The 27955-nt window shown below is 37.7% G+C and overlaps 3 protein-coding genes across 7 annotated transcripts; 1 reads left to right on the top strand and 2 right to left on the bottom strand.

Moving 5' to 3' along the window:
- Positions 1 to 4979: 4979 nt before the first annotated feature.
- LOC306869979 (endoplasmic reticulum aminopeptidase 1-like) lies at positions 4980 to 14441 on the top strand. 2 transcript variants are annotated; one of them, XM_079416971.1, is made up of 19 exons: positions 4980 to 5294; positions 6353 to 6860; positions 6968 to 7106; positions 7255 to 7389; positions 7516 to 7636; positions 7723 to 7877; positions 7985 to 8098; positions 8211 to 8342; positions 8448 to 8579; positions 8882 to 8965; positions 9058 to 9215; positions 9975 to 10054; positions 10265 to 10448; positions 10623 to 10779; positions 11128 to 11312; positions 13243 to 13404; positions 13477 to 13617; positions 13693 to 13774; positions 13898 to 14441. In XM_079416971.1, the coding sequence occupies exons 2-19, from the start codon at positions 6370 to 6372 to the stop codon at positions 14066 to 14068; spliced, it is 2823 nt and encodes a 940-aa protein (XP_079273097.1). In that variant the 5' UTR covers positions 4980 to 5294; positions 6353 to 6369; the 3' UTR covers positions 14069 to 14441. The 2 variants fall into 2 exon arrangements, with proteins under 2 accessions (XP_079273097.1, XP_079273098.1); XM_079416972.1 differs by lacking the exon at positions 4980 to 5294 and adding an exon at positions 5351 to 5433 and having other exon boundaries at positions 13898 to 14358.
- Positions 14289 to 18798, bottom strand: LOC306869980 (general transcription factor IIH subunit 2-like). 2 transcript variants are annotated; one of them, XM_079416973.1, is made up of 15 exons: positions 18446 to 18798; positions 17660 to 17737; positions 17532 to 17568; positions 17353 to 17439; positions 17226 to 17276; positions 17092 to 17146; positions 16901 to 17006; positions 16688 to 16778; positions 16502 to 16589; positions 16325 to 16432; positions 15982 to 16036; positions 15408 to 15511; positions 15205 to 15307; positions 15088 to 15127; positions 14289 to 14997 (listed from the first exon to the last, which is right to left on the bottom strand). In XM_079416973.1, exons 1-15 carry the CDS (start codon positions 18499 to 18501, stop codon positions 14887 to 14889), a joined length of 1170 nt encoding a protein of 389 aa, XP_079273099.1. In that variant the 5' UTR covers positions 18502 to 18798; the 3' UTR covers positions 14289 to 14886. The 2 variants fall into 2 exon arrangements, with proteins under 2 accessions (XP_079273099.1, XP_079273100.1); XM_079416974.1 differs by having other exon boundaries at positions 17353 to 17404; positions 18446 to 18795.
- A 154-nt stretch (positions 18799 to 18952) lies between these two features.
- Positions 18953 to 27742, bottom strand: LOC306869402 (occludin-like). Of its 3 annotated transcripts, none has more exons than XM_079416168.1 (9): positions 27540 to 27742; positions 26485 to 26574; positions 24264 to 24918; positions 23874 to 24041; positions 20977 to 21083; positions 20368 to 20466; positions 20050 to 20221; positions 19789 to 19830; positions 18953 to 19649 (listed from the first exon to the last, which is right to left on the bottom strand). In XM_079416168.1, exons 2-9 carry the CDS (start codon positions 26526 to 26528, stop codon positions 19551 to 19553), a joined length of 1386 nt encoding a protein of 461 aa, XP_079272294.1. In that variant the 5' UTR covers positions 26529 to 26574; positions 27540 to 27742; the 3' UTR covers positions 18953 to 19550. The 3 variants fall into 3 exon arrangements, with proteins under 3 accessions (XP_079272294.1, XP_079272296.1, XP_079272295.1); XM_079416170.1 differs by having other exon boundaries at positions 27552 to 27703; XM_079416169.1 differs by having other exon boundaries at positions 27248 to 27581.
- Between the last annotated feature and the right edge of the window lie 213 nt (positions 27743 to 27955).

Here is a 27955-nt window from a genome sequence, read left to right as displayed (position 1 = left end):
ATATCCTGTCTGTTTCTTTTCCTTCCCCCCCTAACTTCCCTAGTAAAAAATAATATATTTAAAATACAGTAGTCAACATTTAAGACTGGTTTTGTGGTCACATTTTGGTTTTTAGGTTTTATGACAACTTTGATGAAAGGTTTTGATCAACTTCATATGTTGACTAGTGAACATTAAAATGCATTTATTTAATTTATTTTATTTGGACTTCAACACTACTTCCATACAGTTAAAGTGTATTAAGCACAAAATTAGTTGTTCCAATTTAGCAGACTTTAGGTATACCAGTTTAGTATACTAAAAATATTTTTATTAAGCACATAAATGTGTAAATGTATTTGTAGTATACTGTACTTAGCATGAAATAAATTTATTTAAAATACATTGTAGTATATTCATTTTTCACTAGGGTTGAAGGTATCATGCACCAAAAAAATTAAATGGTGTGAATTTGTTGTTTTGGACCCCATTGACTTTCAGTGTATGAATAAAAAAATAAAAAAATTCAAAGAAGAACATTACACAGAAGAAAGAAAACCATACAGATGACCTATGTGTGAGTAAATGGCCAAATTTCCATTTATGGGTGAACCATCCCTTTAATACACAAGGCACTTTCAATCTTCATTTCAAATTATATATTTACTATAAACCTCTTGTCAAATGATTGTTCAGGTTTTTGTTACATAGTGTGCTAGGAATCTGCTGGGAATGCAATAATTTAGTTCCTCCAGAAATCTCTCAATTTTTTTACATTTGTGCGTGATCTAAAGGTTGATACTCCCTCTGGCTGTTTAACAACTCTGAGAGAGGAAATATTAATTTCAAGAATTTTATTTGGCAAAAACAGTCAACTATTTCTTCCTTTTGTGCATTAAATCACATTATCCAGTGTGTGTGCAGCTCCTGCGATGGCCTGTGTGACAATGGATGTGTGTTTGTGAGCCTGATCCCAGTCTTCCTTCAGCCCGGTGCTCTCAGCCTTCTCTACTGCATCTGCTAGGCCGGAGAAGGTGGGCACACTTGATGACCTCGACGCCCATATCACATGCCTGTGTGGTGCCAGACAGCGTTACAAGGGATTGCAAACAGGTGTGACATTACATGAAAAAATGGAGAGTGATAAGGGGGATGCTGATTAATATTCATAAGGGGCCAATCATTAGTAGCAGGATGTTTTAATAATGCTGCTTCATACCTGAAACCATATTGTTCTGGGAATGCTAACGGGTCAAGGAAAGCTCTGTCCAGCAGCATGAGCTGGTCATTAACTTGGCGAACCTTCAGGGGTCTGTTGTGAAGACAGAAGTTTTGTTTATTCCATTATGACACCACAGCAGGTGGTTTTTACACCACTTTAACCCTCTAAAACGTATATGATAGACCGATATCTCAGGCATCTAAATTACCAACATGAGCAAACTTTGCTAAAAGAGTTTTTGTACACTATTCTACATGCCTTCTTTCATCTGTTGATAGATTCTGCTTTTCAGCAAGTAAAAGCCTTTTAGTATTTTTTTTAGAAAAAAATCATGTTAAAAAGTATTAAATAAGATCAGGATTTTGAAGAATGTCTGTATATCATTATATCGCAGTGCATTATGTTTTGCACACAACAATTAAAACTAGAGCTTTGAATATAAAACTAAGTATTTCAAAATAATCTTACTAAGACCTAATTGAGAAGCAGCTGACATTTTATGTTTGTTTATTTTATGTATTGTTAAAAAGTTGTTGATTTACATTACAAGTTATCAGAATTTCATCTTTTTGACCATATACAGTGCCTTGTGAAAGTATTCATACCCCATAATATTTTTTATGTTGCTGCCTTGTTAAACCGCTTTAAATGACCTTTTTTTCCACATCAATCTACACTCCATACACCATATTGACAAAGCAAAAACAGAATTGTCACAACTTCGTTCATTTATTAAAAATAAAAAACTGAAATAAGTACATTGCATAAGTATTCATACCTTTTAACTAAATATTTATCTGAAGCACCTTTATAGTCTCAAGTCTTTTTTTGTTTGATGTGACAAGCTTTTATCATCAGCATTTGGCAATTGTCAGGTTTCTCCAGAAATATTTGACTGAGTTTAATCCCAGGCTGTGGCTAGGCCACTCAAGGACATTCACAGAGTTGCCTTTAAGCCACTCTTGCTGTGTGTTTAGGCTCATTGTTCTGTTGGAAGGTGAACCTTCTGCCCAGTCTGAGGTTGTGAATTCTCTGGATTGGGTTTTCATTAAGGCTATCTCAATATTTTGGTGCATTGAGCTGTTCTTCTACTCTGATGAGTCTCTCAGTCCCTGCCGCTGAAAAACAGCCCCATAGCATGAGGCTGTTACCAGCACACTTTACTTTTGGGATAGTGCTCTGAATGTGATGAGCAGAGCTAGTTTCCTTCAAACATCATGCTTAGAATTGAGGTTCATCAGACCAGAGAATCTTGTTTCTCACAGTCTGAGGGTGCTTTAGGTGCTTTTCTGCAAATTCCAAATGTGTTTTCATGTGTTTTCACTGAGGAGAGGATTGAGTTTGGCCACACCGCCATAAAGCCCAGATCGGTGGAGTGTTGGAGCCCAGTACGCCACAGTGCGTTCACTCAGCTGACTGAGGTACTCCTGAGAATGAACATTTCTTTTAACACCTTTATGATCTATTTCCAGATTTTTAGTAATGCTACTGGCGTCTTCATCAACAAACCTCTGTGTATTCTGCAGATCCGATAACGCCAAATTCTTCAGCTCCCCAACTGCCAAAGATAATGGATCTCTGAGGTCGCCATCTCCCTTTCAGAAAATATTTGATTTTTGTTAGTCTTTCAGCTTGTAACTGACACTAGAATTTGATGCAATATTATTATTATTTTTTCTTTATTGCCACCCAGCACTCATATAGTTTTAAGAACACAGTGTTACTTCCGTAATACTCCTAGTGCCATAGCAAATTACTTCATTTGGGTCATTACAACCAGCCCTACAGTCACATCTAATGGCAAAAGCAGTTTTTCAGTGGATGTTATTAGGCCTGACCTTCCTTCACCATCTTCCCCAGCACTCTGGTGATCTCCAGCATCACTGCTGTGCCGCTGCTGGGGTCAATGGCTCCGTGCACCCAGCTGTCCCTGTGTTTCCCATAAATGTCTGAACAACACACATACAAAAATACATGTTAACAAGTCTCCAAAGTCAATGTTGTATGAGCCTCGCTCAACGCCAGAAGGTGGGAGATACCAGGAGTGAGGGTAGGTTTCACTTTCTGACACCAGGCCATCATTCATGTCATATGGCTCTGTATACACCAGCACCCCAACGATCCCAAACTTGGCTGCATTTATAGCCTGTTATATTCATGCCACAGGAGAGTAAAAACATTTTTATGCATTCAAGGCAATACAACCATACTATCTAGATCTTGTCAGAGATCTAAAATGAAAGCTAATTCTGCATTTTCCTTATAAGGAACTTATAAGGATTCCCTTCTCCTCCATATCTGGTGATGACGATGGTTCCCCTCAGATCCAGCGTTCTGTTTAACAGCTCATAGTCACTCATTTTACCTTGGTTTGCATAGACAAGTTGTCCCTGCATATAAAACAGATGAGTCGCTGTATTGGACTATATCACAATTTGATTCAGGCATAAATATCACTTTTATAATATCTATATAATAATGGCATAATTTTATCAGCCTTTAAGTTAGTGATAGCAAGATATGCTAATAAGGAACCCTGGTATATAAAGTAATTCATGAAACATTAGTGAAAGAAAAAAGTAGATGAGTTTACTACGGTGTCATATGGGCTGATAAGCCCCAAAGGTCATCACACGCTCCGCTTTCTTTCTAGAACAATCAAGTGTAATAAAGACATTCCTTTTCATCTCTTGCTCAGTTATGTCATAACTTATATCTGTCATTACAGTGTCATAAGATAACAGATTTTCTGTCATGATAACACCTCCATCACAGAAGGCGTTTAAAAAAATGGAAAAACTGATATTAGAGATGAGGAAAGGCAATTATTAATGTAATGTATTATAAAATATTTTTTATAAATATTTAACATAAGAATTTATTTGTTGTGTAAGTGTGGTGTCAGATTTGTAATGTTTTTGAAAGAAGTCTTATTCTCACCAAATGCATGTTTATTTGATTAAAATGTATGTAATATTATGAAATATTATTACAATTTAAGTAACTTTTCTATTTCATGTGATGGCAAAGCTGAATTTGACTTTTGATCAAATTTAAACTAAAAACAATGTTTCTTTGAAGAATAATATATAAGCATGCATGAACTGTGAAGTATATTAAGGTTGTAAAGGACACCTTGACGTTTCCTGCCGGGGAATATGCCGCAAATGGCTGGACCACCTCTAGATCCTGTTTTCTGGATCAACTAAATGAAACAGTTTTTCATTATTGATTTTCTTATACAAAATAAAAATAAAAATATATAACCCAAACTGATTAGATATGTTTAATACAATTGAAAATGCAATTTAATGCATATATGTAAGTGTCAATGCATTTAAGAAAAATAAAAATACATTTAAATCACCATTTTGCTTCCCTTTTGCTGCACAATGCATTGCGCTACAGTTATCACGCGGTATCACGATGAAAATGCAATCCCGAAGTGTCCTACCCCTAAATGCATTTAGGAAAAACAGCATTTCAATGATAAATTTGCTGCAGTTTTTGCTTGGACATGTTAAACATATCTAATCAATTTGGGTAATTCATTTTAATTTTGCAACTTATAAAGCTTTAAAATATGTTTTTAATTTGCATATTAAAACTTGTGTAGAAAATGTCTAATTTAAATGATTGAATTTTCATTTTGCACTAAATGTTGCACATATGTATGGGAAAATGTACATTTAAATACAGAAATGCATTGCCATTTTGCATTTCAAATTGAATTTTGCTACACATGCTTGATGCTTCCATACATTTGAAGGTTCAGGTCATTTCCACAGACTGGGGAACTGAGAGGGAGGATCTGGCAACATGCGTCTACAATGGTTACTTACCACTTTATATGCATAGGCCTGCTGATTGTATTTATTTGATAGTGTTAACCTAAATTTATATTGAAACAGCTAATCGGTTAGAGCAGCGCCTTTAATTAAAAAAAATAATAACAATACAACTTCCCATGATGCAAATGTTGAGGAATTGTATTTTCACTTTCACATTCATTGATTTGAATGCTCAGCTGAACCAAACCTGGATTCATTTAGAACACATCGAGGATTTTAACTGAAAAGCGTGGTTCACAGTCGTAAGTATTCTGTGAAAATAAACTTGAACTTTATCTCTGGCACGTGACAATACGGTACAGATGACGTTTGGTGAAGCGTATTGCACGCGCAGTGCTTGTTTCGGTTTACATCACAGTACAAGACGTTGGTAGGAAACCGGTAGGCTAAGTAGAGCATGATCTTGCACTTGGCTGCATGACATTCTTAACACGTGCGAAACGGCGTTGTTTTTAACAAATAATTATAAAACGTTTTTTAAAAAGCGTTGTTTCTGTAAATGATGATGTTTTTATGAGCAGAATCATATGCGCAACTAACAGACATTGGATATGTGAAATTACAATAAACACTCTTATTAATTATACATAATCGATCAGTAAAAGTGCAACATGCGGCTTTACTGGGATGTTTTAAACCGAATATGACTACGTCATGACGTAAACGAATTGTTCAAAAGAACCGATTCGGAGAAATTAGATTTCTACAAGAGGGGATATGCAGTGTATTTGTGACCCTGGACCACAAAACCAGTCTTAAGTGTCAGTTTAACGAAATTGAGATTCTTACATCATCTGAAAGCTGAATAAATAAGCTCTCCATTGATGTATGGTTTGTTAGGATCAGACAATATTTGGTTGAGATACAAATATTACAAAAAAAAAAAAATCAAAATATTGAGAAAATCGCCTTTAAATTTGTCCAAATGAAGTGCTTAGCTATGCATATTACTAATCAAAAATGAAGTTTTGATATATTTATCGTAAGAAATTTACTAAATATCTTCATGGAACATATGATCTTAATGTCCTAATGAGTTTTGGCATAAAAGAAAAATTGATAATTTTTACCCATACAATGTATTTTTGGCTTTTGCTACAAATATACCCCAGCGACTTAAGACTGCTTTTGTGGTCCAGGGTCACATATAAGTGCATTATTATACACTTACTCACTAAATAATTTTTAAACAAAGACGAAAGTAGAACTTGTTCAAAGTAATCAAGCCCATGTTGAGTTTATGAGCTTGTGTTGTATTATCGGAGCTTATAATAAATTTTTTCCCCCTTTTTCCCAACAGTGTAGTACTGGGCAGCCATGATTTGCTTTGCTCTGCTCGTGTATCTCATAGTTTTGCCCATTCACCTCTGGGCTGCAGTCACTCAAGAGTCCACTTCATTCCCCACATCAACCAATGGAGAACCATTCCCATGGAACAAAATGAGACTTCCAGACACAGTATCTCCCCTTCATTACCATCTCCTTATCCACCCCAACCTCACAAGTTTAGACTTTACTGGAATGGTGCAGATCCAAATTGAGGTCCTCGAAAACACCAAGAATATTATACTGCACAGCAAGGATCTTCATATCTCCAATGCAAGGTTGCTAGTGTCAGACATAGGTCAGCTACAGGCCCTAAAGGTGCTAGAATACCCATACTTCCAGCAGATTGCACTTATATCTGAGCATGCAGTGCTGAAGAGAGGCCATGTATATTCAATTCAACTGGAGTTTGCCGCCAACCTCTCTGAGAGCTTTCATGGATTTTACAAAAGCACATATCGCACCAACAAGGGAGACCTCAGGTGAGAACCCTTATGTAAGCACAGCCAATATCTCTCTGAGTGGCTCTGAAAGTGATTTATCAGTGTTTCGAAGTAATAATCTGATGTTGTGCCAATCACGTTCTCAGGGTTGTGGCTTCCACACAATTTGAGCCGACCAGTGCACGGGCAGCTTTTCCCTGTTTTGATGAACCTGCCTTCAAAGCCAACTTTTCTGTGCGGATTCGCAGAGAAGCAAAGCATATTGCCCTCTCAAACATGCCTAAGGTGTTGTTATAATATCCATAGATCCTCCATTGATCAATCTTGCTGTTTTCTGACTAAAACCTGAATAAATCATAAAGTGCATGAACTATTAATCTGCCATTGGAGACTCTGATTCTTCTGTTGAGTCTGTTTTTTTTCTTTACTCCAGCTGAGAACATTAGAGCTGCCAGGCAGCCTGTTTGAGGACCAGTTTGATGTGAGTGTTAAGATGAGCACATACCTGGTGGCCTTCATTGTCTCTGACTTTCTGTCCATCAGCAAAACGAGTCAGCATGGAGTCCAGGTTAGAAGATGATCTGTCTTATATCATTAAAACCAAACCAAGCCCTTATGTACCATAAGATCCCACCTCCATCAATTATCACTTTTTGTGATGCTCCATAAATGTATTTATTTGATGTGAATTCAGATTTCAGTGTATGCTGTGCCAGAGAAGATTGACCAGGCAGAGTTTGCTCTGGATGCTGCAGTGAAACTGCTTGACTTCTATGATGACTACTTTGATATTCCGTACCCTCTACCCAAACAGGGTTAGCTCCACATGGGCATTTCATCTACTACTTAAAATGCAAAAGGCATGTTTCTGAGTTCATCATTTAAATAATCTGCTCTGTAGATCTTGCTGCTATCCCAGACTTCCAGTCTGGAGCCATGGAGAATTGGGGTCTGACCACCTACCGGGAATCAGGCCTTCTTTTTGACCCTCACAAGTCTTCTGCTTCTGACAAGCTGGGCATCACGATGATGATCGCCCATGAACTGGCCCATCAGGTAAACTTATGACATCAGTTAACTATGACGGGATGTATTCTAGTAATTATTCTACATGTTGCTGTGGTTAATTAATGAATTGTTCATTCTTTGTCTGTTCTTGTCAGTGGTTTGGAAACCTGGTGACCATGCAGTGGTGGAATGATCTGTGGCTGAACGAAGGTTTTGCCAAGTTCATGGAGTTTGTGTCTGTCAACATCACCAATCCTGAACTGCAAGTTGTAAGTTTTAGTAAAAAGCTTTTTATTTTCATAATCATAATTTTAAAAGCACTTAGCATGAGTTGGATGAAGATCTTTGCTAATATAAATCCCAATTTTCTTTGTGCCACAGGAGGATTATTTCTTAGGCAAGTGTTTTGAGGCCATGGAGGTAGACTCCTTGAGCTCCTCTCACCCAGTGTCCACACCGGTGGAGAACCCTGCCCAGATACAGGAAATGTTTGATGATGTTTCCTATGACAAGGTGCATAAGCAAGCTTTGCAAAGTTTTCCTGTGCAAGATGTGTTTCTTGTTATACTCTTTCAAAAGCTTTTTAAAACCAATTTACAATTGTTAATATCATTTCAGGGGGCTTGTATTCTGAACATGCTGAGAGAGTTTCTGACCCCAGATGCGTTTAAATTGGGCATTGTGAAATACCTAAAACGCTACAGTTACCAGAATACGGTCAATAATAACCTGTGGGAAAGTCTGACCAATGTGAGTACAATTTACATGTGTGATGCAGATGCATAGAACTTTCTTATAATTCATTAGTTGCGTTTACATTTACCTGTTAAGTTTCCCAGGTGAAATCCAGTTAGTTAAGCAAATCTGCCACATTATCCAACAGAAAGCTGCTCGTTTTAAAAAAGACTTCTTTGTGAGCTGTGCCTCTTGCTACACTACTGACAATGGGCCTTTTTTGCTCACAAAATTTCACAAAGTTTTTAGGAGTACAGGATCTCATGATGATATAGTAGTGAGTGTTAACAAGTTTTCAAAGTCTCTCTCTGTTCTAGGTGTGTGACTCTGATGGTCTGGATGAAGGCAGACTGAAGGGCGATGAGTCCTGCCGGCGCTCAGTCTCACACTCTGGAGCTTCTGTGGGTTACTTTGTTAATCATTAATCTGAACTCTCTTTACCCTGTTTTTAAGTGGGTGTTGTCATGTACTTCTGTGATATTTTATCTTTTAGAAATGGCACTCTGAGGATGAGCTGGATGTTAAGGCTATGATGGAGACATGGACGTTGCAGGAGGGCTTTCCACTCATTACGGTGGAGGTCAAAGGTCGCGAAGTCAGACTAAGTCAAGAGCGTTACCTCAAGAGTGATGACCCCTCACAAACATCCAGGTTTAATATTAATATCAGAGATCGACAGTTTCTTATTTTTTATGCCTGTGATACTGATACTGATAGTGATTTTATTTTTTATATGATTTATTCAGGGTTTATTCTTTTATTCTTTTATTCTTTTTCTGTACAGTCATTTACACACACCAAAAAAAAAAATCATGGACATGAATTTAAAAGGTTAAATGGTCCTGAAAAATATAGTCACACATGTATTTTTTTGCGATAAAAATGGCCACATTGGAAATGATTGGGAAGCTAATTTCATCTAGTAGGGATATCAACCTCAAATTTGGAGCACAACTCTAGCAGTTTCAGAGTAAAACATGTTTTGGAAAATATATATTTGATATAACGTTTTAAAATAGTATATCTGTGTATTTTTCATAATAATAATCTTTTTCACTTTTTAAACTTTTTAAAAGTGCATTTCTCATTTGAGCACTAATCGGTCAAGCGTCTTTAAAAAGAGACCAAACTTAAGTCTGCGTTCAAGATTTACCACAGTTTAAGTTGAAATTTTTGACCGCTAACAACACCAGAGGGTTAACAATGATGTCACAATTGACTGTTTTTTTTGCAGCTAAAACGGTGGGGCAGCAGTGAATCATACATATCATGAACAATCATACAAATTCCATTTGCTTTGTCACGGCAAGGCCCTTTTTGTGTACAAGAGGCTTTATAAGGATTAACTGATTTTCAGACTCTTAATTTTCCTTTTTTTTTACACTTGATTGTAAATTCTTGATCTTACAGCTTTCTGTGGCACGTTCCATTGACTTACATTACCAGCGACTCCACCACAGTGCACCGCTTCCTGCTTAAGACTAAAACAGGTATTTGTTTTAATAGAATTATTTAATATTATTACTAATTTTGTGCTAATATTATTAAATAATATTATATAATATATTGTTTTGATAATAATTTACATTCATTTAAAATGTCGGTGTTTAGACATCACTAAACAACACAAAGACTGAAAGATCATCCATAGAACACTGTAGCACTGATTTCTAACAGATCTGTTGTGTATGTCGTCACAGATGTTCTGTATCTGCCGGAGGAGGTGGACTGGATCAAGTTTAATGTGGACATGAGTGGATATTACATTGTACACTATGAGGGTTCTGGCTGGGATGACCTCATCATGCTGCTCAAACACAATCACACAGCGCTCAGCAGCAATGACCGGGCCAGCCTCATCAACAACGCCTTCCAGCTGGTCAGGTCAGTCCTCATTCATCTGTGTACAGTATGTGCTCTTATTGGTCAGCAGGATGAAAATGTATCAGGATTCAAACAAGTCAATGTAAAGTACTGCAGATTATACAATAAAAGTGTTGGCAAGCTCTCATGCTCTGGTTGATTTAAAATCATCCTCCCTCCATGTGTTCTGGACAGTGTTGGTAAACTTCCGCTGGTTAAGGCTTTAGACCTGACCCTGTACCTAAGCAAGGAAACTGAGATCATGCCAGTGACACAGGGCTTCAGTGAGCTTGTGCCTCTGTACAAACTCATGGAGAAGAGAGACATGGTGGAGCTGGAGAACCAGATGAAGGTCAGTCAGTGATCTTCCTAGCTTGTGGATTAATTCATTCAGGATTCAGATTTGAAATCAGCTTCTTTTCAGTCTGTGCAATTCTAAGAATAAAACAAAAATTTGTTTTGACATTTAATAATAGATAATTCAATAAAAATAATTCAATAGTTCCGTAAAAACAGTAATATTGTGAAATATTACACTTTAAAATAACCTTTTTGTTTGTTTTAATATAGAAAAACAAATGAGTGAATGAAGCATATTAAATGACCATTTTGTATGAAATGAGTTGTATAAATAAACTCACCATGCCTTGTTCCCTGTTGTAGTTGTGTAACTAATGCTGGTTCTCTCGCTGTGGTCCAGGGCTACATACTGCAGCTGTTCAGGAAGCTCATAGACCAGCAGTCGTGGACTGATGATGGCTCTGTGTCTCAGAGGATGCTGCGCAGCTACCTGCTTCTGTTCGGCTGTGTGCGGGGTCATCCTCACTGTGTCAGCACCGCTACCCATCTCTTCAACCAGTGGAGGAACTCAGATGGGAATATGAGGTGAGAGGTCATCATTTTCTTTCCTTTCTGAAACTTCCTTTTGAACAATGAACACTATGGTCTACACCAGTGGTCGGCAACAGGCAGCCCGCCAGCAATAATATCTGGCCTGCGCCCGTTGCCAGATTATTTTGATAGCGGCTGGTTCAGAAATAGATCTCTCATGACAGCAACAGATACTCACAATCAGAGTATGTGAGCGGAGCGGAGCAGTGTGATTTTCGGAGTGAGGATCGGATTTTTTAAAAGTCAGAGCGTCGTGGTTTTCACTCGCTCCAAGAGCGCTCCACCACCAATATAACTGCATATTTAGCAAGAATTCACATGTTAAATAGCCTATAACAGTTCAGAGGAGGTGCTAAAAAAACTAATTAAATTGAGAGAAAGTAATGAACGCCTAAACTTTAGCTATCAGTTTTTTATATACAGCAGCTTCTAAAAAGGCACATTTTACTTTTTTCCTGTGGTATTAAACTTCTCATTTGCCACTGTTATTAGTAATATACTAATGCCAACTGACAAATATGACACTTACAAAGTAATATAATTTATGAATGAATATAGAAAAGAGAGAAAGTTGATTTTTTTTCCCCAATTCAATAAAAACTACTTTTTTTTTTTTTTTTTTTTTTTACAATTCATAAAACTATTTCCACACGGGCACACATTGCAGGTGATAACCTCCCTGTGCTGATTTGCATGATATCATGTGTCGATGATAGCCAGAGATAAGCATAAAAAATTGGCAATATTAAGAGGATTTAGTATTTCCAATTAATATAGGCCTGTTACATTCTTCTTATTATTAGGCCTATTATTATTATTAGAGTACTTTTATTAATAAATTACATGAAATTATTGCCCTACAATAATTTTATAACGCATCACCGCATGATGCGCTGTGAGGATAATAAAATAGGCTCTAGCTTACTCATTGAAACTGTTTTTAAAATTATTTTTTAAAACAGGTCTACTAATTTATACAATGAATTATAGGCCTATAATTATTATTATTAACATTATTATTATTAACACTGCAGTCAATGAAAATTAAGAGCAGCTTTATTTCATGATTTTCAAAAACAACCTGTATTACGCGAAATACATTTATTCTCATGTTTTTCACTATATACTAGCCACAAGAGAAATATTAAGGGAATAATTTAAGACAATTATATCCCGTTATCAGCATATGTTAGAGTAGCATATCAGCATATTCGTCTCTCGTTGAATATGCGCCGTTAATGCAGCGTTAGCCGTCAGTTTTTTTTTACTTTCACTTTCTCTATAGTGAATTGACTGATGTTCACTGTAACTCTTGCGCACAGTTTGCTTGAGCTGCTTGACCCTCCCCCATAATATAAATTGTTTATAGGCCACATATGAGGCACTTTTTTTTGTTTAGGTTTTTAATGTTTATTTTTCAATGTTTATAAGAGTGACACCGAGAGTTAAAAAACAGGAAAATCATTTGGAAATCCTTGGGGGGTGGGGGGGGGGGGGGGGGGGGGGGGGGTGCTGTGCCGGGGCTAAGCAAGTTTCTGATGGGGCTCAAGCCCCGCCCTAGTGCCGCCACTGCTGTTCGGACACCGGTCCGCCACACAAATGTGGCTTTGTGTTAACGACTGCCGCAGGATTTTACACAGAGTAACAGCTGACTATCAGTTACAAAATACACTGTAACAGTCAGTCACAGGCAATTCTGGTTGCATTTTTCATCAATTAATATCTTAAATTATCCTTTGACTATGTTCTAGCCCGCCATCTAGTGGTGGATTTTTATTTTTTTTGGCCCGATGCCAAACTTACTTGCGGACCCCTGGTCTACACTGTTACCATTGAAAACTCTGGAATAGTAATAGCATGTTTTCTTTTTTCCTCCCTTAATGAATGAAACAGTAAGGAGAAATTAATTATTTTTGTCCTTTAGTCTTCCTAATGATGTTACTATGGCTGTGTTTTCTGTTGGCGCCCGGACTGAGGATGGCTGGGATTTCTTGTTTGAGAAGTACAAGGAGTCCATGTACGTCTCAATGAAGAGCAGGATAAAGATGGCCCTCACGACCAGCCCTCTCGATCACAAGCTAAAATGGTGAGATATTCAGATATAAATCAGTTTAGGAAAGTAAGAATTGTCACTCATGTCATCCTTCATTTGTGTCAGGATGATGGAGCAGAGTCTGGTGGGAGAGGTGATGAAGACTCAGGATCTGCCATATGTTGTGACTTCAGTCAGTAAAAATCCTAAGGCCTATAAACACGCATGGGACTTTTTAAAAGCTAACTGGGACTCCCTGATTAAGAAGTAAGATGCTGATTTAATTAGACACACCAGTGTTATATTCTGAGCCCTTTAATGACTTCAAGTTTTTGTTTATAGGTTTGATCTTGGCTCACACTCTATAGCGCACATGGTAGTGGGAGTGACCAACCAGTATTCCACCAGAGAAATGCTAGCTGAGGTAGGTATTGGGGGTTTTATACAAATAATAAGGACAACAAATAATTAGGAGCTTTCATCAGTTTGTCTAGACCAAAAGCATTTCTGATCCTTCATTACATGATGTGTTTCTCTGTTTCATCAGATTCGTAGTTTCTTCAGTTCCTTGCGGGCTGAGACCGGAGCAGAATTGAGATGTATTCAGCAAGCCCTGGAGAACATTGAAGAGAACATTCGCTGGATGGACAAGAACCTCCCACTACTGAAGGCCTGGCTGCACAGACAGTATGACCAGCATAAAAATACAGAGCTGTGAAGCTCTTAAACTGGAAATGTCAAAGTCATAGGTGTATACATTTTATAATGCAATTTAATATGATGCAAGGGTTTTGAGAAGAAGTACTGAAGTAAATATTTTTGAATAGCTGTACCATTGTTTGTAAAGGTCAAACTGAAGAATCTCATCTGTCTCCAACCTTTCATACAGAAATGAAATTCTTGTGAATTGGATTACTTTTATAATATCTTTTATTTTTGTCATACACTTTGTCCTTGCAATCAACTCTTTTAACTATAGAAATCGAGACATTTAACATCAACACCTTAAACATATATACCAGCAATCATTTATACAATATATATAATAGTTTAGTTTGCAAAAACAAGTCATGTAAAGTCAGTACGGTTTTAAAAGAAAAAAAAATTAATTTGTTTGAACAATTCATCTCAACACCTAGTTACAGGTTTGCATCTGCGTCATTGAGCACAGGCAAGTATATTAACATGGTATGTAGGAAACAAAATATAGAAACAGTTGTCATGTTAAATCTATTACAACTAAGTGGCTTCAGTAGAAATAGGACACTGAAAAATGTTTTTCTCTGATGCTGGTTTCATTTGGTCCAGTGAGACACTTTTCCCCATAGGGAGCGCCCTTTCATACAGTTACAGCTTGAGCACAACTATATGATGCAAGTAAACAGAAAGATGGCAAAGATCTGACAAGCACTGGCTTTCATTACGTTAACCCTCAATAATCAGTGAGAATCTGAGGACTTCCTATTTTTCTTCTGCATCTCTCATTTTCTACTTGTACTGAAGGTCACAAATGTCTTGTAGTGAGGCCATCTTACATCAGGACGTCCTGTCGGTCTGCATGCAGCCAGGACAGCAGTGCAGCGTGTCATGAATGAAGAGATCACACTCTACACAGAACACTTTTTTACATGCTAGACAAGTAAACACCTGCAGAGAGGAGAAAACAGAGGCTAAATGTCATTTAAACAAGAAACTATTAATGTTCCCATGCAAAAGATTTTAAATGGGAAAACCTACACTTTTGTCTTTCAACTCTCCTTGGCAAGCTTCACAGAACCTGAAAAGACAGATTAATGCTATGATATATGCTGTAATGAGACAGAGGGTTTTTCACAGAGTGAGTGTGGAGCTCACCTCTCGCCCTCATACTCCTCCAGTGGGGTCTCCTGGAAGGCCTCAAGGGGGAAGAGGTGATGGAAGGAACGGGCCAGATGAGGAGCGGAAACTAAAGTCAGACCTTTACCAGAGAGAAGACACAGACTGTGAGAACTGAACACATCGATACTCTCTGAAGATTAGTGTACAGACTGAAGAACAGAGACATGCTGAGAACATACCACACACTTTACACTCCACTGGCAGCTCAGTGTATTTGGCGCTGCACTGTGGGCAGTAGTAGCCGCCAAGAGTGAGTCCTGGTTCTCCAGCGCTGTCTAGGTGCCTAAAATATTTTAGAAAATTAACTATACTAAATATGATTTCAAATTATAAATAATATAATTATACATTAATGATACCATTCAAGAGTTTGGGGTCAGTAAGATTTTTTTTTTTTTTTAAAGAATACTTTAATTCAGAATGGATGAATTAAATTGTTCAAAAGTGACAGTAAAGATATTTTCTTTTTTAAAAATTCTATTCAACAATAAAATTCTGAAAAAAAAAAATATCATGGTTTCCACAGAAATATAAAGCAGAACAACGGTTTCTAACATTGATAACAATAAGAATTATTTCTTGGGTCTAAAGGTTGAAAATTCAGCTTTGCCATTATATTGTATTACATTATATGTAATACAATATAATGTAATATTAACAGTTTATTTTAAATAATATTTCATAATATTACTTTTTGATTAAATAAATGCAGAATTGGTGAGCGTAAGAACATAAGATTTAAACTGTACTCACGACATGCTAAATGAGACATGGTCAGACATGGAGGCTATGACATGCTGGGGGAAACCTAAGCAAATTATTATGCACATTAAAGATGTTGTGGAAGAATACAAATTATATATTGTAGCTTACACTAATACAAAATTTCATTTTTCATTTCTTTACATTTACAGTGCAGTGAAGACAAAAAAGAAAAGAAAATGACATACAGCAGAAAATTCCCAGTTCTACATATTTCTTAAACGTGTTGGCAAATTTTTGACTAAGCTTTTAGCTACCAGTAATAGGTGTTGTACTTTCAACATTTTACTCCATTTAAATTGTGTAAATGTGGTGACAATGACTGTGAGATTACCCATGCGAATGAGGGAGCACTCTGAGGAGGAGCTGGCTGGAGGCGGCTTCAAATGCAGCATCAGCAGCTCTTTAAAATGACTCTCATCCAGAATCACATTGTAGGATCCTATTGGGCCAAACAGAATTTAGAAAACATTATACAAGTGAGAATTCATGTTAAAGTAAGACTACCAACCTCCAGTTTCTCTTGTGAGGATGGTGCACACCCGAACCTCTGCTGACAGGCCAATCACAGACACTCTGATCTTCAAACCATTCAGAGTCTGTTGATGTATTAAAACACAAGACCACAAAGAAATGAGCGTTCATTAGACCATACTAACCATTGCAGTATGCGGCCATTAACTTAATTCAAACTCACTTTGATAAGCTCATAGATGTTGGCTGGGTCACAGGTGGTAAGACTGCTGAAAACAACCAGGATCTCTTTGCTTGTATGAGCAGGCATGTGTCTGCATGAAAATAGAAATATGGTTACTGCGGTAAAGGGATATGTAGATTATTAAGCACTGTATGCAACACTGTTGCATTTCAGTTCCAGATGGAAGTGTCACACGCTGAACATGTGCCTTACTTCAGAGTCTGCATAGCCAAGTTCAAAGAGTTATAGAGAGATGGTTCGCCAATACACGTGGAGTCCACGGCTTTCTTCAAAGCTGCTATATGCTGCTTAGGGTTCCCTGGTAAGAGTAAAACAATGTCAAGTGAAGATAATGATAAAAAAAATCTTCTCAAACCATGCAAACATAATACAAATGCATCAACCTGCAAGATCAGTGAGCTTCTCCGCCCTCTTGTTCTTAGTGGTAATGATCCCTATCTGTGACGATATGGTACAGTTAACCGAAGCTGCACACGTTGTAAACGCTCACAAACAGATACAGAGACAAGTGCATTACCTGACTGATAGGATTCTGGTCAAAGTATTCCTCTACAAAATACTCCATCAGCTGAAGAATGCAAAATGAAATCAGTTCATTTAAATGTCAAGATTCCATACGTCGCTACAGATGCAGTGCTACTAACCTTCAAGGTTGAGGTGAGCCTGTTGGGCTTCAGGTCTTGATCTTCCATTGATCTAGATGAGTCAATGATCACAATGAGGTGACGCATCTGGTTTGGTGGGAATTATATGCATGATTATAATGAGTCTCCGACAACAAAAATAATGATATAACTATGGAGGACCGTAAAATGCATCTTACCATCCCAAGCCGAACTTTTCCATGACTCTCAAACACTCTGTAATGTGACAGAGAGACTGCAAGTGAATATCAAAGCAATATGCAATCAGCTCAAACTGATTTTTAAATTTTGCATTTGAGTACTGTACCTTTTTTTCTTCGCCTGGAAAAGAATGTCCTCCACAGTGGCTTTGAGAGATCCAGATTCATCCTCCTTCAGCACCTCCCTAAGAGAGACACATCAACTGCTCATTACAGAGTATGTGTTCTCATGTGCTTTAATAAATGTGACCCTGGACCACAAAACCAGTCTTAAGTCGCTGGGATATATTTATAGCAATAGCCAAAAACATATTGCATGGGTCAAAAATGATAAATTTTTCTTTTATGCCAAAAATCATTAGGATAAGTAAATATCACGTTCCATGAAGCTATTTTGTACATTTCCTACTGTAAACCAAAACTTATTTTTTTATTAGTAATATGCATTGCTAAGAACTTCATTTGGACAACTTTAAGGCGATTTTCTCAATATTTAGATTTTTTTTTTTTTTTTTTTGCACCCTCAGATTCCAGATTTTCAAATAGTTGTATCTCGGCCAAATATTGTAAATATTAACAAACAATATATCAATGGAAAGCTTATGAATTCAGCTTTCATATGATGTATAAATCTAAATTTGGAAAAATTGACCCTTATGACTGGTTTTGTGGTCCAGGGTCACAAATATCAGTGGCTGACAGTCTTGTGATGCCCCTTACAGTCATACTAAGCCATAGTTTCTGAGCCTTTGTTTCATACAATTATTGACGGAATAAATATTTTATGAAGTATATTTTATTAACAATGACCACTTTTTGGTGGCAATTTGAGATAATGCATTTAAATTGAAAACGCACACAAGTTAGCTAAAGCATAAAGCTCAACTTCTCACCATGTTCGTTCGTATCCTCCTTCCCAGCGTTTTGCTCTCTCTGGTTCTTCATCCATGTTTTAGAAGTAATCTTTCTTTAGGGGAACGTTATGGAGTAATTCTATTCTTCAGAAACGTTTGTACTCAGAGGTTTCAATAGATTTCTGCATTTTGTCTCCTCACAGAGACTCCCTTATTCATTGTATAGATTTTCGTACTTTAAACTTATATTTAATAAAGTATATACTCAAATACAGGAAAATGTCTATACACTGGGTTTTTGCATTAATGACATTTTAATATGTAACTTGCTCAGTGGACTATAAAAACAATCCACTTCACCCGGGATTTATTTCGGGCAACCCTTGTCCGTCGATATATGTCCTCCGGTACAAAAACTGAACAATAGTTCCGAGTTCTGGGAGGGCCTACATGTTCCACATATGGATCCATAAAACCACTTTATGATTAGCTTTTAACTGTCCACCTTAATCTCAGAAGCTGAAATGAATACAAAAGACGACATTTGGAAATTGAATGGCTTTATTTTACTATGTACACATATCGAGCAAACACATTTTTTACATTCAACAATTCACCTGCCACATTAAAAGTTAAATTCTCTATAAATTTGACTGAATTGACTTAAAGAACCAAGTTATATAAATTATATAACTGAAATTGAATTCACACCTATTCTATAAGTGTGTATTTAATAGATTATTCTGGTGACAGATTAACAAACATGTTTAAAAAAGAAAATCCACTAAGAAGTTATTATAACAATCAACATTGGAATGTCTTTGCTTGAAGATCCCTACAACAAAAAGTGGCCACAGACTTGCTCATATATAAAAGATACACCAACTTTGGCTTGACTGCGGCAGAAGATAAAAGGTTAAAAGCAGACTTCATCTAGCTTTAAAAAATTAAAACAAAATACTTCATTGATACCACAATATTTTGATCAAGCTTAGTTTGGCTCAAAAGCAATAACCAGTCATCCAGCAGCCATACAGTTCTTGATAGTAATACAGCGATACATATTTTTAAATACAGATACAGTATAAAGTCCCAAAAACATCACATGACATAACATCCTCTCCTGAGTTTCCAGTGCCACGATTTATTGTCTGTGGTCATAGTCGCTAACCCTTCTTTTGATCAAGGACAGTTTTGTCTTTAGCTGTTTACACCTTTTCTTTTTCATCTGATAGTCTGCAGACTGTGAGAAAGGAAACGGGTCAGCATTTACATTTGCACCTATACACAAGTTATAATCATGATCTACTATAAACATCAGTTATATTTAACAGCTGTGACAAATTATGCAATTCACAATATTCTAATCCGAAAGAGTTTACCTTCTTCAAACTTTTGAGCCTGTTGTATACATCCAAGGCATCCTTTTTAGGAGGAAAAAAAACAAGAGTAATATATTAATGTAACATTTAAATAACAATGATTTTATCAAAACAGGAGAGATATTATTAAATTAATGCTTAATATTGTTAAGGAAGTTTATTTTTTATTGACATGTGAAAGAGATACTGTGACTTTATACTGCAAGACTTGCCACCCCATAACCTTAAGCATGAATTTGTTTCACTTTAAAGATTACATACCATGAACTGTGGGCTGCCTTCCTGTAAGCCATCCAGCTCTCGATCCGCTTCTGCCAAGCCCTGATTTATATCATCCAGCTCAGCCTGAAGACGCTTGTACTCCATGTGGTCTCTGTCAAACTCCCTCTTATACTCTAGCCTCTCCTGCTCATTAATGATGGGAGGATACTCACTGAGAGCATGGCAGCACAGAATAGAGGTAAATGGGGAAATATGACAAGTGTTACTAAATTACAAAGATTCACAAATGCTGCGTTTTTTTATTTTTTTAGTACTGTGCTCCAGTACTACCAACTATAACGCAAAGATTTTCCTCACCTTTGATAGTCAGTGTCCAGCTCATCTCCAGACTCTCCAGTGTCATAGTCTCTTAGTTTACTCTTCAGTCCACTGAAAGTGCTGGTCACGTCAGAATCACTTTTGATTTAAATAAAAAAAACAAAACAAAAAAAAAAAAAACACCACCAACAGAAATTTAGTTAATAACTTGGGTGTGATATTATTACAATTTTGATTGTAACTGACAGAGTGAGAATAGATTTCGGATCACAATAGTTTCAGTTAATCAGTTTGTGAAACTGGTTATTCGTGTTCATGACAAAACATCCACCAGGTCCTATTCATACATTTCCTGGATTCCTTCACTCTGTGGCACCACGTCTAGTGACAGACTAATATTGAGCAGACCAATCATTTTGAGTCAGTCTGTGCTTACAATTTTATTTGTGATTATGAGATTGCATACAGTCAGATATCATCTTTGTAGTCAGCTACTACAAATGTAATTCATATCTATGATAATCAAACTTATTCAAGCCCCATCAAGGCAAAAATCACTGAACAAAGTCTACAGAAGGATGAAAAGTAGTGCATTTGCTATGCATTTGTTTATTCAATAAAATCTTTAAAAGCACTGAGATTACCTACCTTGGAAGATAAATTGGTTTCTGGCTGTGAACCATTGGCTGTGCAACCACTATATGGTCATTGCGGTCATTGACAAAAGTCTCTGGATCTCCAGAAACATTTTTAACCTAAAGAAAAACAAAGAAAGTCTGAGTTCATATCTAGACATTTTGTATAAATAAATAACTTTCATGCAGGCAATTCCATTAAAAAAATATTTAGCTCACCCTTCAACTGTTTCATATTTCATTTTTATGGTTTGGAAATATCATGTGCATTTAACAATTTAAAACAACCTGACACACTGAAACCTGTTACAAGTCCTGTTTGTAGCAATCTTAACACTGTATCAAAAGGTGTTTTTCCAAAGTGTTTTTTTTAATACCCCACCGCTCCATAAAACCAGTTTGACAACATTTGTAATCCCAAAACATTTTCACTCATCATTTGGTAGTCTGTAGGCCTCTTTTACTTAAGCTTCTGTTTCCCCAACTCACTCCGCTGTCTTTTTGTACGGTAAATAGTCTGGACAAACATTAAAGCCAGGCGAAACCGGTTCCACCACTTCCACAAATACCATTGTGACAAAGGACAACCACTGCTTACATGGTGATTTGTGTAAGAAAGCCAATGGAGTGACCGAATAACACTAGAACATGCAAATGTTTTTGGTCTAACAATTCCCACCAACCAGTCTATAAACCTTTAAGTCACTATTAAGTTTTCCATGCGTTTCATCATGGAATTTTTGGTCATAATCATGCTTTCCATCAAGTGAAAGTGCATAAGAGGACACACCCAGAAACTAGACCTAAAAACACCTCTTCATGGAAATCTAGCTCTGAAACTTCCCTTCATGGAATAGTTAATAACAATGCTCTAGACCAGTGCTTCCCAAACCTGTCCTGGAGGACCCCTAGCCCTGCACATTTTGTATGTCTCCCTTATCTAACACACCTGATTCATGTCTTGCAGTCTCTACTAACGAGCTGATGAGTTGAATCAGGTGTGTTAGATAAGGGAGACATACAAAATGTGCAGGGCTAGGGGTCCTCCAGGACAGGTTTGGGAAGCACTGCTCTAGACCAACGATACTCCTAAAAACAGTGGAGAAATTACAGTGGGGCAAATAAGTATTTGATACACTGCCGATTTGTCAAGTTTTCCCACTTACAAAGAATGGAGAGATCTGTAATTTTCATCATAGGTACACCTCAACTTTTAGATAATCTAAAAAAAAAAAAAAAAAAATAATAAAATCCAGAAAAATCACATTGTATGATTTTTAAATAATTAAGCTCCATTTTATTGCATGAAATAAGTCTTTCATACAATAGAAAAAATAGAACTTAATATTTGGTACAGAAACCTTTGTTTACTATTACAGAGGTCAGACGTTTCTTGTAGTTCTTGACCAGGTTTGCACACACTGCAGCAGGGATTTTGGCCCACTCCTCCATACAGGTCTTCTCCAGATCTTTCAGGTTTTGGGGATGTTGCTAGGCAACACGGAGTTTCAGCTCCCTCCATAGATTTTCTATTGGGTTCAGGTCTGGAGACTGGCTAGGCCACTCCAGGACCTTGAAATGCTTCTTACGGAGCCATTCCTTAGTTGCCCTTGTTGTGTGTTTGGGGTCATTGTCATGCTGGAAGACCCAGCCACGACCCATCTTCAAAGCTCTTACTGAGGGAAGGAGGTCGTTGCCCAAAATCTCACGATACATGGCCCCATCCATCCTCCCCTCAATACGGTGCAGTCGTCCTGTCCCCTTTGCAGAAAAGCACCTGCAAAGCATGATGTTTCCACCCCCATGCTTCACGGTTGGGATGGTGTTCTTGGGATTGTACTCATCCTTCTTCCTCCAAACATGGCGAGTGGAGTTCATACCAAAAAGTTCTATTTTGGTCTCATCTGACCACATGACCTTCTCCCATGCCTCCTCTGGATCATCCAGATGGTCTTTGGCAAACTTCAGACGGGCCTGGACATGTGCTGGCTTGAGCAGGGGGACCTTGCGCGCGCTGCAGGATTTTAATCCATGACGGTGTAGTGTAGTGTAGTGTACTGTGGTCCCAGCTCTCTTCAGGTCATTGACCAGGTCCTCCCGTGTAGTTCTAGGCTGATCCCTCACCTTTCTCAGGATCATTGATACTCCACGAGGCGAGATCTTGCATGGAGCCCCAGTCCGAGGGAGATTGACAGTCATCTTGAATTTCTTCCATTTTCTAATAATTGCGCCAACAGTTGTTGTCTTCTCACCAAGCTGTTTGCCTATTGTCCTGTAGCCCCTTCCCAGCCTTGTGCAGGTCTACAATTTTGTCCCTAGTGTCCTTAGACAGCTCTTTGGTCTTGCCCATAGTGGAGAGGTTGGAGTCTGATTGATTGAGTGTGTGAACAGGTGTCTTTTATACAGGTAACAAGTTCAAACAGGTGCAATTAACACAGGTAACGAGTGGAGGATAGGAGGGCTTCTTAAAGACAAACTAACAGGTCTTTGAGAGCCAGAATTCTTGCTGGTTGGTAGGTGATCAAATACTTATTTCATGCAATAAAATGGAAATGAATTATTCAAAAATCATACAATGTGATTTTCTGGATTTTTTTTTAATATTCTGTCTCTCACAGTTGAGGTGTACCTATGATGAAAATTACAGATCTCTCCATTCTTTGTAATTGGGAAAACTTGAAAAAAATCGGCAGTGTATCAAATACTTATTTGCCCCACTGTATAGGCACCACATAGCAACTCTTGAAAATAAAACAAGAAGCATTCTTGGTAAATATACAGTAGCAGTAGTACAAACTTAATGCTACAAACAGTATTAAATTTCATGGTATCATAAACCCAAAACACAAAACTAACATAAACAAGAAATGAAAAATATCTTTTGTGGTATTCACACGTGAAAATTCTTACCCATTCCCCGATGCCTCGAGACGTGAGCCCGTCGGTGATGGTCTTCACGTCATACCACAGAACGCGCTCCCTGCCATATCTCCTGATCCGCCCTCGGGTCTTCACCGCGAACACAAGTAAGATGATCAATCCAACCACAACCAGAAACCCAAGAACAACAGCAATGGCCTTGGAAAAAAAAAGTGAGAGAAAGGGAGAGGAAAAAGACAGAAAGAAAAAAAGAACACTTTAAATAGCACTGTAAATAAACAACAACAGATTGGCTTCGGTGTTTGTATGACTCTCAGCTAGAAGAAAGATATTAAAAGGTATTAAAATATGTCTGATAATAACCAACCTGAACTGAACAAATATTATGAAAATGGTTTCCGCTCACAAGAACCTGCTCACCTCTTCAGGCTCAACTACACAGTAGTGGTATAAATATTGATTGATGAAGATGCCAGAGGCCTGATCTTGGTTCTTGTATTGAGCACACAGCTGCAAGATCTGATTATACATCATGGATCCAGACGTCTGAGAGGTGGGGTTAACAGCGACCAGGTATACGATGGTGGCGATGAGCATGAGCGCAGCCAGAATGGCACAAATAATGATGGAGGCCAGATAGAATGCGGGAGACTGTGCAGCGTTCTGTCTCGACACCACCAGGATGAAGATGATGAGCACAGCGATAAAGGTAATTGCTGCAATCGCTATGATGAAGCCCTTGCCTGATTTTGGGTCCATGTATGTGCCGCCTCCATAGCCTCCGAGACCCCCACCGTAACTTCCTCCATATCCACCAAGCCCACCGCCGTATCCACCGCCGTACGATCCACTGCTATAGCTGCCTCCATTGCCCATCCCAAGACCCCCAAGGCCCATGGCGCTAGCATCATAGTCCCATGCCAGTGTGGAGGCTACACAGGCAAACATAGCCACACACAAAATGATGATGATGATGCACAAAATCTTCATCACACCTGGGGGTGACGTCCAGCGGTAATAGTGAAGCATTTCATCAGGGTGGTAAGAAGGTGTGCGATGGGAGGATCGGTGGTGACTGAAATGACAAAGTGAGATAACGAACTAATTATGTTTTAAAACTTTACTCAGATCCAGGGTTATTATAGCTAACTAAAACCATAAAAACACTTTACTTGAAATAAAATAATTAACTTAACTACACACACACACACACACATAAACATATACACTCACCGGCCACTTTATTAGGTACACCTGTTCAATTGCTTGGTAACACAAATTGCTAATCAGCCAATCACATGGCAGCAACTCAATGCATTTAGGCATCTAGATGTGGTGAAGACGACTTGCTGAAGTTCAAACCGAGTATCAGAATGGGGAAGAAAGGGGATTTAAATGACTTTGAACGTGGAATGGTTGTTGATGCCAGATGGACTGGTCTGAGTATTTCAAAAACTGCTGATCTACTGGGATTTTCACGCACAACCATCTCTAGGGTTTACAGAGAATGGTCCAAAAAAGAGAAAATATCCAGTGAGCGGCAGTTGTGTGGATGAAAATGTCTTGTTGATGTCAGAGGAGAATGGGCAGACTAGTTAGAGATGATAAGACCACACCGGGTGCCGCTCCTGTCAGCTAAGAACCGGAAACAGAGGCTACAATTGGCACAGGCTCAGCAAAATTGGACAATAGAAGATTAGAAAAATGTTGCCTGGTCTGATGAGTCTCGATCTCTGCTGCGACATTCAGATGGAAGGGTCAGAATTTGGCGTAAAGAACATGAAAGCATGGATCCATCCTGTCTTGTCTCGACGGTTCAGGCTGGTGGTGTAATGGTGTGGGGGATATTTTCTTGGAACACTTCGGGCCCCTTAGTACCAATTGAGCATCGTTTAAACGCCACAGCCTACCTGAGTATTATTGCTGACCATGTCCATCCCTTTATGATTACAGTGTATCCATCTTCTGATGGTTACTTCCAGCAGGATAATGCACCATGTCACAAAGCTCAAATCATCTCAGACTGGTTTCTTGAACATGACAATGAGTTCACTTTACTCAAATGGTCCCCACAGTCACCAGATCTCAATCCAATAGAGCACCTTTGGGATGTGGTGAAACGGGAGATTCACATCATGGATGTGCAGCCGACAAATCTGCAGCAACTGTGTGATGCTATCATGTCAATATGGACCAAAATCTCTGAGGAATGTTTCCAACACCTTGTTGAATCTATGCCACAAAGAATTAAGGCATTTCTGAAGGTAAAAGGTGGTCCAACCCAGTACTAGCAAGGTGTACCTAATAAAGTAGCCATTGAGTGTATACACACACACACACACACACACACACACACACACACACACACACACACACACACACACATATAACTATATAGACATATAAAAAAATCTAATACAAATTATAAAACAACAAAATTAAATAAAATTTAAACTAAGATTAAAGTGGAAAAAATAAAAAATAATTCTATATATTAACAAAAACCATAAAACATCAATGATACTAAAACAACACTGCTTGGGTCATAACACCATTACAGTGAGGCAGTAAAGGGTCAATAAAGAAAATGTGTCTGTACTGATAACGGATGATTACATGCTTTCTCTAATATGCAACTTACTGTCTGCCGCCATATGCAGGATGGCGACTTGAATTTTTCGGCATGATGTTAGCTTCCTGGACAAACTTCACAGGGTTATCCAGGTGAAATCTAATGTAAGAATGAAAAAACAATTGATGAATCAATGTGATATAATAATGCACTGTTGAGGAAATAAAACCAAAAAACCAGACCCTGATCTAATCTAGATACAGAGATGGTGATACAACTTAAGATACAAAGTGGCTTTTACATTACTTATTAATGGCTCTGCAATCAGAATGTGATTTGTTTTTTTTTTACATAATTGTAAAAAGGGACCAAGTGTTGTCCTCTAACACCATCAGTATAGCCAGTAAGATATATAAGATCACTATCATGACCACTAAAATAATGTTTAGGATAAATAAATAAATAAAGATTAATTTAATTATATATATTTTTTTCAAATCTTTAATTTTAATTAAAAATATGGCTGACAATTATAATGCTTTTCAATATATTATTGTGAGATTAAAAACGTTTTTAGAGTTTTCAGTCAGTATTGTGAATTCTTTTTCAATTAATTTTACTGGTTTAAATTTAAATGTGTCCAGTTGCTTACAATTAGAGTTACATCACAGCCTGTCTGTAGTAGGTTGTAGCAAAACAACTTAATATCACTGTACTTTTAATTAATTTATCTTGTGTATGGATAAGTTGCAAATTTCTAACATGCAAAGAAATATGAGAATATTATATCAACGTTTGAGGTCAAGTGTAAAAAAAAATCAGTAGGCCTTACATCAGTACTTCAGCTTGTGTACATTCGAAAAAAAAACGTCAAAATATTCTCAGAATTAGGACACCTGACGCCTTTACATGAATAACCACATCACGAAGGTCTGGAGAAAAACATGGTCCAAAAACACGAAGACGACGCTTAGCGTACAACTATTTAAAATTCCTAAAGTTCAGCTGCGTATTAGTAAACACAACAATCAACAACATAGGCTACAATGCACTATGGTATTCAGCTGGGAATATTTAAAAACAAATTACAAAATAAAAAAATTAATCGTATCGCGGAAACTCACCCTCTTCCTTACCAAAGCAGTCAAAGCTGGTAAATATTGTGTAACCCTTCCGCACTCCTCACAAGAGTATTTCACGGACCTGCAAGACGCTCAGCCTTCAGGGAACGCCCGCTGAATACCGAGAGTTTCATAGATCTGCTGTCTCTCTCACAACACATCAGTGAAACCAGCCTCCCCCGATCCTCACCTGCACAGGTGCAGCCCCGCCCTGAACGTGTGCGCGCGCGCGCGGAGTCACAGACGCAAGACAAGCCAGGTTCATTTGCATAGCTACTTTTCACAATACATATATATATCTATAGCTTTACAAATATATTGTCTTGACACATTTTATGTTTAAAACTAGCTACTTTTCAGGCTGTGTTAATTTTGTTAGATAATTTATACTAGTGGTAAACTAGTAGTTTAGACACCAA

This window comes from Barbus barbus (genome assembly GCF_936440315.1).
Source record: "Barbus barbus genome assembly, chromosome: 5".
Classification (NCBI taxonomy): Eukaryota; Metazoa; Chordata; class Actinopteri; order Cypriniformes; family Cyprinidae; genus Barbus; species Barbus barbus.
The sequence above is the reverse complement of the archived record's forward strand: the minus strand, read 5'-3'. Positions and strand labels throughout refer to the sequence as shown.